Source organism: Malaclemys terrapin, chromosome 2, assembly GCF_027887155.1.
Source record: "Malaclemys terrapin pileata isolate rMalTer1 chromosome 2, rMalTer1.hap1, whole genome shotgun sequence".
NCBI lineage: Eukaryota > Metazoa > Chordata > Testudines > Emydidae > Malaclemys > Malaclemys terrapin.
Genome location: NC_071506.1, coordinates 137,547,444 through 137,560,398, shown reverse-complemented (window position 1 = coordinate 137,560,398; position 12,955 = coordinate 137,547,444). Strand labels below are relative to the sequence as shown.

The window sequence follows — 12,955 nt, the reverse complement described above, 5'->3', positions numbered from 1 at the left end:
GCACTACAGACAGCTGCGGTCCACAGGGCCCTGGGCTGGAACCCGGAGTAGAGGGCGGGCCCAGGTTCCCCCCAAACCTCCCAATTGACCTGGACTATGGGTTCTTCCAGAGGGGAAGGTCTCTGGGCTGTTCCCCAACCCACATAGTGAATCTCTGAGGCAAGAAAATCCGCTAATAAGCGCAGGACCCACCAAGATAGACGAGGAACTTTGTCACAATATATATATATATATATTTATATATATGTGTGTGTGTATTTATAAAATGCACCTGAATTTCAATTTTTATTATTTCAATTTATTATTATTTCAGTTTATTGATGCTTAAATAGCCATCTGGGTCAATAAACCTTATTGAAATACAGCTACCTTATAGTGTAATGCAGCTGTTGTTTAACAATGTTCAGTAAGAGTTTAATTCAGGAAATGAATCAGTGTACCATAGCCAATTAAAACTGCAGTGGGAAATTTTAGATAATCATATTAATTTGCCCTAATTGGAATTTGGCACGTACACTACCATTAACCCCATTCTTGCAAAAAGAATCATGATTTCTTCGAGGCCCGCATGTTCAGGATCTCAGTTTCAAGTAATGGAAAGCACCAGTGTTCTTTAACATCACATAGGGAAACTGCTTCATTACTGACATGGGAGACTGCAACCTTCTAAATCAGGGGTGGCCTGAGAAGGAGCCAGAATTTACCAATATACATTGCCAAAGAGCTGCAGTAATACGTGAGCCACCAGCTCCCCCCAACCCGCTCCCAGCGTCTCCCATCCCCCGGCAGCCCCACCGATCAGTGCCTCCCCCTCCCTCCCCGCACTTCCGGATCAGCTGTTTCATGGTGTGCAGGAGGCTCTGGGAGGGGAAGGGGGGAGGAGTGAGGGCACGGCAGGCTCAGCGGAGGGGGCGGGAAGGGGTGGAGTGGAGTGGGGGCAGGGCCTGTGGCAGAGCCAGTGGTTGAGCAGTGAGCCCGTCCCCCCCACCCCCGGCACATTAGAAAGTTGGTACCTGTAGTTCCAGCCCCCGAGTCGGTGCCTATACAAGGAGTCGCATATTAACTTCTGAAGAGCCACATGTGGCTCCGGAGCCACAGGTTGGCCACCCCAGTTCTAAATCATTAGCCTCCTTGCATGCAGCCCCAAGGTTCTCTTTCATTAAGGTCTCCCATCCAAATACTAACCAGGCCCAAACCTCTCAGATCACATCCTGAAACATTATCCGTGACAGAAGACAGAAATGATTAGAAACATGGCATAACTGACTAATTCCTTTTATTGACAGATATTGTAACAGCCTAGATTTGTTCTACACAGAAAACATATGGAGGAGAGGAAAACAAATATCTGATAACATGATCATGAAAAGAACTGCAACAAAAATATTATTTTTCTAATCAGTGGGGGGCATTGCTAGCAGGATTCTATCAGCAACGATTTTATTTGAAAGATGCAGTTTAGCTGCAATAGTTTAATGTCATTGTGTGCATTATATTAGTCTTGAAACATTGTCCAGAATAATTGTCTCCTAAGGAAAAAGAAAAACAAAAATGAATATCAGGTGATGGCTAAGGATGTTATCATAGTCATCTATTCATTACAGTCCTGAATAATTCTCCTGCAAAGAACATTCCAAACCATTTCCCATTCAGTCCAAACTATCCAAGGTCTATGCCATCTAATAAAAACCCTCAATGCACTATCATGATGTGGGAATCAGTGGATTATTAATTTGTGAGCAACAGCATTAAAATTCCACCTGCCCTACAGTTAATTCTTTTGTATGACAATGAGTTACTATAATAAAAAAAAACCCTCCTTTCCTGTATGCAGAATTTTAATATACTGAAGCATGACTCAAAGCTCATCGAAGTTAATGAAAAGATTATTTCCATGGGCTTTGGTTCAGTTTCAGGACCACTTGGACATTAGTACTTGGATATCTATTCTTCTATCTTAGATATTTACACTGCCCGTATTGGCATATCTGTGTGACTGTGATGTCAACAATCAACAGAGAATGATTTATCCCTCCATGTCTTGAGGCCTCTTCAATTTTTTTCATTTTATTTTTCAGTACTGATTACAGTCATCTTTAAAATCTTGCTAACAATAAGTAGCAAAGATTCAACTCAAAAGGAAATAATGGGCCTGATTCAACATTGGGTTGGTTTAATTTTAGTTCAGTACAGCTGCACTTAAACCAATGCAATCACTGCAGTGCAAAACTGGAGTAACAAAGTGGGTAATAGGGCCCAGTAACTCTGAAAAAGAATAATTATTTGTTTAGTACCAGTCTTAAAGTCACGCTGGGTTTCTACATTATAAAAAACTGGCAACTATTGAGTATTCCAAAAAATAATTAAAAAATAAATAAAAAAATGCACTACTGAATAGGGAGACTATGAGGTTTTCAGAGCAATACCATGGCATCTCAACACACTTTGCTGAAAGGAGATACTTCTGCCATAAGATTGTCCTCTGAACCATCTAGATCCTCACAAATCTAGGTGAAGTTCATCTTTGTGGCAGGGCCAGCTCCAGGCACCAGCTTGGCAAGCAGGTGCTTGGGGCGGCCACTCCGGAGAGGGGTGGCAGGTCCAGCTATTCGGCGGCAATTCGGCAGCCGGTCCCTCACTCCCGCTCCGAGCGAAGGACCTTCCGCCGAATTGCCGCTGCAGATCACGATCGCGGCTTTTATTTATGTATTTATTTATTTATTTTGGCTGCTTGGGGCGGCCAAAACCCTGGAGCCGGCCCTGCTTTGTGGAGAGAGCCAGCATGAGTTCAATGCATCTCTTAAGTCTGACTTAAACTATTAAAAAGGGCTGAAGTGGAATTTAAATGGCATATAAGCCTTTATCCTCTATCCTATATACACACATGACCTAAGCTAGCATGACCTACCTTCATCAAAATAAAAAGACCAATCTCTTTCTCATCTACAATGAGGCCGTGATTTGCAGAAGGCAATTATGCCACCTATTGACTCAGATTTAAGCAAACAGATTTAAACAATTTGTTTCGGTGCAGCTGTGTTGCTCTAGTGTTTGTTTATCAGAGAAAAAGTAGTTTTTTACTTTAATGTGATGATTTTTCTTATTTCTCCAAACTTCAAACATGAGTCAGTCTTCATCAGTTATTGGAGCAATGTTCAGCACAAAGAAGGAAAAGCCAGTGGTGGAAAATGAATGCTTTAGCAATTTCCACAGACAGGTCCATTTTTCTGCCCACCATTGTTTCAAACAATAAAGGAAGTTTTTCACAATAATTTGGCCATACAAATGCTATGAAATAAGCAATATCCTAACATTACATGACTTCATATTATTTTTACATACCTTAAATACTTTAAATTTCTATGAAAAATTCCATTATCCTTAATCAAAATGATCCTGCTTCCCATTAAAGTAAATAGGAGTTTCATCATGGGAAAGGGAATGAGGCATTTAGTGCTCTCAAATATATTCTTCCTCAGATTTTTAGCATTCTGATTTATAGAGAAAGATTTCGAGGCTATCAAACCTCATTTAAGAGTCCAAGTGATTGGAAGGCCATTGCAATGCTTGAGAGCAGACAAAATTGCTTTGGTGATATACTACAAGATGAAGGAATAGAGTGGAGAGAGGACAAGTTACATGCAGCTCTAACAGCCTCTAAACCTGCTCTGCAAGGAGATTGCAAGGATGATGAGGGAATAAAGAAATCCTTGCATTTCTCCATTACTTTGTGGAGTAGAAACAAAGTTGTATGAATATTCATTTAAAATTTTAGATGAGAGCCTGAGCTGCAAAATTCTTTTCTGTATTTTGAACCCCATAAAATCCAGGCGTGGTGGGATCTGAACTTTGGTTTCAGCCCCTTATAGAGATTGCCTGCAAAATTCAGATCCAGATCTGGGTTCAGATCCTGATGTCTTCCTGAAATATCCCAGGTTGCTTCTGGCCCGTTTCCATGTAGGAAAGTGACACGCTTGCCATATTTCATATTGTAAATTCAATGGGTGGTTTTGCAGCATGAAATGTTAGTTAAATCTGTACTCACCATGAGCTTCGCGAGCAACATAGGTTGGAATTCCTCTGCACATAGATTCAACAGACTTCCCATATTGGGCCAGGTCACTGACTCTGGTTTTTGAGACAGCGAATTGCAGTTCCACTGGGGGAGGCCCTCGAGAGCCGGCTTCCTAAACATTCAGTAAGCAAAGCCAGAATAACAGCATTGAATAAAATCATGATCCTTTTTGTGACATTCCTAAGAGTGCACAGCTTGTGACAATGTGGGTACGGCCTAAGATACCAGGAGCAAGCTGAGAGTCAGCTCCATTGCTCAGCTCTTCCATAGGGCACAAGTGGAGAATCCAAGAAGGGCTAGGGGCTGAAGACCCCAAAAGGGCACTGAAAAGAGTCATTGGAACAGTGAAGTGCTGCCAATATTTCCACTGTTATGTAAAAACCTTTTTCTTTCATCACTACTAATGCAAACTAGGGGTCCAGTTCACCATTAACCCACACCCTGGGCAGTCACTTTCACCATGGACTGCTAAGAGAGTGCAAAATGATTATAAAACACTACCTGATCAGATTAATAGCATTTTACACCTGCTTTGTTCTGTTGTAAATGACTGCAGAAGGTGCAAGGCAACAAAGAATGAGGCAATAAGGCTCCAGAATAAAGGCTTGGAGCAAACCATGCTTGGCGAGAAACATGACTTTTGCTTCTGGAACCTTTCTACCATTTTAAGATGATGCATTTTCACAAGCAAACTCCCTAGGTCCACCCTCCACCAATCATCCCCACCTTTTCCCCTCCTTCTTACCTTCTTTTCTTTAATCAGCTGGGGAAGCTCTAAAATATCAGGCATAACGTTTTTGTTCATTTTAGCAATGATGCAGGCTTTCTTTGAAAGTATCCTAGTTGCAATGTAACCCTGCAAAATAGAAGTACGGAGAGAGTGGCATTTTGTTTCAAAGCAGCTCCTCTCTTTGGTCACAAATGAAATAAGCAATGGAACTTGGGGCTCAAAAAATAGATGAAGTAGTATTTAGAAATGTGATGTGTAGAGACTTGCTATACTGCAAGCAAATGATGAATTTTATTTGTCAAGTCATACTATCATGATGCCTGGGGCATTTTTATCATGGATGAAGCAAATAAGCATTCCAATGCGGCTATATGATTGGTATGCTCTCCTGTTTCAGGCATGTGAATGGATGCTCAGTTGATAATACTGACGCAACATATATTGTACCAGAAGTAGTAAAAAGGTTAATCAGGACATTTTCAAAGCCATTAAAGGATTTAGGACTAAAAGTTCCATTGATGCTTCCAGGCATTTTTGAAAATCTTTTCCTAATACACTCGATTCTTTTGCCGTGGAAGATCTGGATTCAGATTTAGATGGCAAGTGAAGCGTATGTTTGAAAGTTTGCGCCTAACTGGTCTTGCTCATACTTTCCTTGGCTTCGGGGAGAACTACTCTACCAGTTTTGAATTTTAATGAAAACTAAAATAATTCTCTTTTCAAGCCTGTTTTCTGCTCTCACTTATACAGGCATAAATCAAAAATATTTCTGCTGAAGCCAATGGAGTTAGTTACTTACATCAGCGTAACACAGGTGGTGAGAGGAGAATCAGACTTATTGGAGTCTTATTTACACTGGCGTAACTCCATTGTTTTCAGTGCAGTTACTTACTAATGATTGATGCCCCAATCCAGTGGAGCAGAATGCGCAGAGCTGTTGGCTCAAGGAGTCTCCAAAAATGCATGTTTGCCACTTACATTGCCATAGTCCCAGACGGAGCTCCATGAGCTCCAGCCGTTGTTTGAGTCAATGTTGGCCACATGCTTATCGTTGTTGATGCTCACAGTCTGGTGGGAGTTTCCGCCATCATTTCCCTGATTGTTTTCATTCACATTCTGTTTATTTTTTTAAAAAAAGACAAGCATTTATGTGTTTAGATTTCTAAAGATCTGTTCTATAAATCCATTTCCATAACTAGTGCTATGGAAAATCATTGGCCTTAAAATAACGTTAAAAGGATATAACAGAGACTTTGGGGAGTGGCTGGGATGCTGCTAAAACTATCTGAGCCAAAGCATAAAGGTTCTTAGACTCATGGACTCATAGACTGTAAGGCCAGAAGGGGCCATCATGATCCTCTAGTCTGACCTCCTGCAGTTCACAAGCCACAGAACCTCACCCACCCATTCCAGTAATAGACCCATAACCTCTAGCTGAGTTACTGAAGTCCTCAAATCTTGATTTAAAGACTTCGAGTTTCAAAGAATCTACCATTTACTCTATTTCAAACCAGCAAGTGACCCATGCCTCATGTTGCCGAGGAAGGCACGCACACACACACACACACACACACACACACACCCCGCCAGGGTCTCTGCCAATCTGACCTGAAGAAAAATTCCTCCCCAACCCCAAATATGGCAATCAGTTAGACCCTGAGCATATGAGCAAGACCCACCAGTCAAATACTTGGGAAAGAATTCTCTGTAGTAACTCAGAGCTAATTTGTAAACACAGTCTCCTATGACTGCAGAATTGCAAATACAGTATGAAGGGGGAAGTGATCTGGGAAACTACAGGCCCATTAGTTTGACTTCAATTTTTTTAGCCAGGTGTGAGAACAAATTTTGAAAGAGAAAGCAGTTAAGGACATAGAGGTGAACAGTAATTGGGATAAAATAAGCATGGTATTGGAAAAGGTAAATCATACTAGACCAACCGTATCTCTTTCTTTGAGAAGATACCCAATTTTCTAGTTAAGGAAATGCAGTAAATTTGACTGATATAGTTCCACATGGGAAATTATTTGTTAAATTGGAGAAGATGGGGATTAAAAGGAGAATTAAATGGTGGGTAAGAAACTGGTTAAAGGGGAGACTACACTAGGTCATGCTGAAAGGTGAACTGTCAGGCAGGAGGGAAGTTACTAGTGGAGTTCCTCAAGGATCAGTCTTGGGACTGATCTTATTTAATATTTTAATTAATGACCTTGGCATAAAAAGTAGGAGTGTGCTAATAAAATGTGCAGATGACACAAAGATGGGAGGTATTGCCAATATGGAGGAGGACCGGAATATTATACAAGAAGATTTGGGTGACCTTGAAAACTGGAGTAATAGAAATGGGATGAAATTTAATAGTACACAGTGCAAGGTCATGCATTTAGGGATTAACAACAATAATTTTTGCTATAAGCTGGGGACATATCAGTTGGAAGTGACAGAGGAAAAGAAAGACCTGGGTGTACTGATCAATCATAGGGTGACTGACCTACCAATGTAATGTAGCGTGAAAAAGGCTAATGCAATCCTGGGATGTATCAGGTGAGGTATTTCTAGAAGAGATAAGGAATTATCAGTATACAAGTCACTGGTGAAACCTCATCTGGAATACTGTGTGCAGTTTTGGTCTCCCATATTTAGGAAAGATGAATTCAAACTGGAACAGGTGCAAAGAAGGGCTTCTAGCATGATCAGAGGAATGGAGAATCTATCTTACAAGTGGAGACTTATGGAGCTTGGCTTGTTTCGTCTAACCAAACAAAGGCTGAGGGGAATATGATTATGCTATAAATACATTAGAGGGATAAATACCAGGAAGGGAGAGAAGTTATTTAAGTTAAGGGCCAATGGTGACCACAAGAACAAATAGATATAAATTGGCCATCAACAAATTTAGGCTTGAAATTAGAAAAAGGTTTCTAACCATCAGAGGAGTGAAGTTCTGAAACAGCCTTCCAAGACTAGTAGTGGGGGCAAAAAACCTAACTCGTTTCAAGAGTGAGCTTGATAAGTTTATGTAGGGCATGGTATGATAAGCTTGCCTACAATAGCAATCTAACAAATTCCATGAAAAATAAAATACATTTCCCATCCAGCTCTCCCCATCATTAATCTGCAAACAGACATTCATTGATATCATTGCACTGTGTTTCTGTGATCAAATCCTCAATGCTATCATTATCCCACCACTCCACCCAATGATTTCATAATATTTATTCTAGTATCAAAATATAATTTGATGTTTCCTAAACTGCCAATAATTGAGTTTTCCCCCTGAGTAAGTAAACAGACTAAATATTTTCTTTAGCATGCAAACACAATCTTGTGCTATGTCAGTTTAATGCACTAAGGAAATCTTAGATTCCTTTTCAGAAATTTATTGTTCAGCTGTGAAAACTCATACAGCCCAAAAGAAACATTTTGATAAGAGTTGATCATTATACTTACATCATTAGCAAAAATTGGAGTTAGGAAGACTCCGAGCAGAGCAGCAATCACAATCTGAAATTAACATTGGAAGCATAACAATGTAAGTACTTGCCTTGGTAAAACATGTTCTAAAAGTTCTTTGTTGTCTAAGAATAGGCTTAGGCATGTGCTTACATTTAAGCACATACTTAAGTGCTTTGCTGGACTGGATCCTAACCTGTAATCTATTTGAAGATTATTCAAATATGCTGAAATAATCATATGGGTAAATCTGTTACCTTTTCTGATGCAAATTCCTATTAGCCTGGGCAGGATGCTTTGCCTAGGTGAGAAGAGCAACATTTGGCTCATAGTATTTGTGACTGATTTGGCAATTTCCAACAAAATCCTTGAAAAACCTTGCTGAATTAAGTTCAAATATATTTGGAGTCCATTGTATCAAATGTAAAGGTTATGTATTATTGTGGGCCTGGATGATCAAAGGACTATATTGAACAATATGGCAAAGAAGAAGGGTCTTTTGGGACAGTACACATGAAGTGTATTTCCTGATAACTATCTAGCGGGAGGTGAATGCAAATTCCCCACCCTCAGTTATACAAAAGCCCAGCCTTTTGAAGCTCCACCCTAAGCCTTTGTCTGCTGATCACCTGAGGTTAAGATCAGAGGGCCAAGCTGTCTAAAGGAAAAACTGAATTATTCATAATTGTTCTGGTTCTAAGCTAAGGTTGCTATGAACTTGTAACCACAGAAAAAGGCTAGGTGGAGTGTGAAGGACTGACTCCTGTCAGAGCCTTTGATGGAGTTGGGGGGTGATCTCTAGTAAACTTATTAAGAGGCATGTAGGTTATTTTATTGTTTTTAATATGTTTTCTCTGTAATGCTTTTACCTTAAGAATAAATATACTTGCTATGTGTTGACTTGTTAATGCAGGCAATCAGAGCCATTCAGAGCCTTCAAAGAGAAAGCAAAGCATAGACACTGGCCTTTTTGGATAGTTTGGTTTGCTAGGAATATCACAGTGTAATCAGGGAACTGTGCAGACTGGAAAAACTGGTCAGGAGATGACAGCTGACCAGCTAATTGCGTAGAATGGTTGTCCTTGAAGGACCATGGAAAGGGAATATATGTGCAGTTGCCCTGAACTATGAGAGTATTTAAAGCCTACCAAAAAAAAGTGTATTTAAAAATAGTGGAATGTCCAGGATGTGGGAGACAAGATGACAAACTTGGATAGGAGGTGAACCCTTTGTATGGAATATTTCATTCTTTAAAAGAGAGTTGATTTTTCCCTTGATGTTTTTATTTTGAATATTGACCAGAGCAATAACATTACATTATATGTGTATTCATAAAGAGTTAGGTCATGCCTGATCAGCACAGTCCTGTGCTGAGAACAGTGCAAAGATACATAACCCTCTCCACTCCCTTTAGGGTGAGGCATGTCCCGAAGGAACATCTTGGTAGCATCTCTGTACTTCTCCAAGTGCATTTCTGGATAGCTTTTATGGCTCCATAACCCCTTCCCCATGTGGGTCACACAGGGCAGGGGAATTCTCTTTAATTCCTTCCCCATATTGACTAGTCAAACTAAACGAAAATTCAGACTGGTTCAATACCTGACTATGCTTTGCTGGAAGTGATTGGATATTTATAGAGGACATAATTTAAGAGTTCACACCAGTGATTGATTTTCAAGTTGAGACAGACACAACATAAACAAACCTTGAAACTACATAAGTAGCACTTCTTTGTTTCAATCCAAAGAAAATGTTAACAATACTCCTGACCTGAATACAGAAATAAATAATGGAAGGGCTGACACAGTCTTATCTATTGCAGAAAACAATAATGCTAAATGCTTTTGTTATTCTGTTCTAAATACATGCATAATTTTTACATAGGCTAAATATTATTCAAACTTCCCTAATTTATTTAGTCTAAGTCAGAGCCAATATATATTGCTGTAACATTTAATAATTTTACATTATGTCATTTCAAGACATAATTATTGTCTTAGAGACAAATTTTGAAATCTTTCCTCAGATGTAAACTCCCACTGACTTCCATAAGCGCTTCTCACGAGTAAGTGCTGAATGTGACTCAGTAACTTCTTAGAATTAATTCCTCAAACTAGGATGAGTTTAAATACAGTTTTGCTCTCCAGTCATATATCCAGATTCTCACATTTCATGATTCTATGGATCAGATTCTCCCCTCACTTCTGTGATCATACACCAGTGTTGTAACCCCCTCAAATTTCATGGAATAGCTTCTGATTTAAGCTTAGGTACTGTAAATGAGGATCGGGCACTCTGTAGACAATACAACATGCATTTAAGTCTGGGATAAAAATTCTCTCCTATTTTCATTAAAATTCTAGAGATTAATGCATAGATGGGTCCATTTCCTTATGGAGTGAAATCTCTGCTGAAAGTAAAATTTCTAAAACTTCTAATGAAGTTAACAGTAGTTCTGTGTGTGCATGGTCACATCCCAACCCTATGCAACATTCCTGTTGTATAAGAAGAAAGTAGTAAATGTACTCACAGCGAGCTTCATTTTGATGGCGGAGGAGATTCAAGATCTGCTGGGCTAAATGAAACAAACCCTTCTACTTTTTATGCACCAGTTTCCAAAGTTAAATACGGGAAGGTTAAATACTGAAATAAACTTATCTTATTGGCATGTATTTATTCATTTATGACATTACACACTGTTTCCTGGTGTAATTGCTCTAACAAGCAATTTGTCACCAGACTGATAGTGTCAATCACATGTAGCAGATAAGAGACCATTTGTAATGGTAAACTCAATATATTTTATCATAACTTTCTGTTATAGTTACACATAGTACATTTCTTTTAATAATGCTTAATCAAACCTAGATGATTAATCCATAAAGTCAAACAAGATTCCCAGTGACAAATTTTGCCTGCATGTTAAAGGCCTCACCCCAGATATCTTATATCCATAATTCATAATATTGATAAAGTATACCAGATTGCCAGCCTCAAGCATTCAAAAATTAGTCAGGCCCCACAAAATCATGAGATGCTCTAGGTCTAGTTGAAAATTTGAAATGTTTCAACACAAATTAAAGACAAATTTTTCACTAAACCATTCTCTAAAAAATTACCATTTTCCAACCAGCTCTACTTCACACCCACTTTACATTGCCAGAGTGATATAAAGAGACCTTCATGAAACTAAGAACTTAAGCAACTGGGTCAGATCTTCCCATCGTGCAAATATATGTGCTTCCTTAACCTTAATGCAGTTAGGACAATTTAAAGCAGCCAATTGTATATAGAAGCATCAGGCCTGATTCTCATTTACATTAAGGCTACTTTGAAGTGAACCATTGTGACTTTTAAAGGGATGGTGCAACATTATCTGTTGTCTTGCATCCTGAGTTGTCATTTACACTTGTGCTAAGTGAAGGCAGAGGAGGTGTAAAATTTTACATTTAGCACAAGGTATAAAGTAGAGACCACTCAGGCCAACAGACTGCTGAGTGGAATGATCTACAGTTCTTGTAATCTATCTGAATTGCAGATGGCAAATGGAGCTGCATATGTGTGCTGTCAATGGAATCCAAAACACACAGAACAGTACATTGTTCATGTCATCAACTCCTCTCTTTTTTTCTGGACCATTAATAAATTGGGTAGTGATCATGAGAAAGGGATCAAGGAAACTGAGCTACGTAATGCCATTTAGCTAATCTCTGTGGTATCATTAGCAACGACTTGGAAAGTTCCTTTGTTCAAGAGTTCAATAACCAAAGCCATTTTGGCCATCACAGATAATGTGTCACACTTGGAAGTCTGAATCTACAAATCCCTCATCAGCTTTTCATTGTTTATATAGTCTGTTTGGCAAACTTGTATGGCTGGAGTTATTGATTGTAAGACAAAATTATGGAAACTAAATAGAACGGTAGAAATCAGAGAAGGAAAAGTTCCAACTGTACAAGATCCCATTCCTTGGCCAATGTTTCCTGTAATATTATCTTTAAAGCTTTGCTCAGAACATTTTCTCTCTATATACAGACTCTTAGAGGTTATCAGACAACAGGGAAACTCATATTGTTAGGAACCAACTTTAACCAAAAGTGAATTAGATTCTATTTCTGAGGCCCAAAGACATGTTCATTTTATACATATATATCTGCTTTTTCATGCATCATTATACATCCTTTCAAGCAGGATCAGAACTAGAAATAGTGAAATTAGGGCTGGACTAACCCAAGTAATTTTTTTTCTAACCATACGATTTGTAGATCCCTGAACCTGCCCCTGCTCTTGGGGAATGAAACCCCCGGACAAAGGCTCTTGTAGGTAAATGTTATCACATATCAAGATATTACCAATGGGGTTATGTACTATGTGATCAAAATGAAGCAACTAGCACTAACTGGGAAAACTCTGATGAAACCATATTCCGTTGAAATATGTGGTTCAGTCAAAATCGAAATTCTTTGTGAAATTGGGTCCATTTTGCCAAATTTAATTTTAACAAATTTAAAATAAGCTCCAACAATGTTGAAACATCACATTTCAACATTATGGGAATGAAACATTTCAATTTTTCATTTTGAAATGACTTTTCATTTAGAATTATTTTACTATTTGTTTTATATATTACAATGATATATATATATATATATATATATATATATATATAATATAACTTTTTAAAAACTTGAAATTTA

At 38.7% G+C, this 12,955-nt stretch overlaps 1 protein-coding gene across 1 annotated transcript; it reads right to left on the bottom strand.

Annotated features, from left to right (window-relative positions):
• Positions 1-1,259: 1,259 nt before the first annotated feature.
• On the bottom strand, positions 1,260-10,897 carry LOC128830883 (gastrokine-1-like). Its single transcript, XM_054016744.1, has 6 exons — positions 10,789-10,897; positions 8,256-8,309; positions 5,784-5,921; positions 4,821-4,931; positions 4,046-4,187; positions 1,260-1,529 (listed from the first exon to the last, which is right to left on the bottom strand). The coding sequence occupies exons 1-6, from the start codon at positions 10,798-10,800 to the stop codon at positions 1,459-1,461; spliced, it is 528 nt and encodes a 175-aa protein (XP_053872719.1). The 5' UTR covers positions 10,801-10,897; the 3' UTR covers positions 1,260-1,458.
• Positions 10,898-12,955: the final 2,058 nt, after the last annotated feature.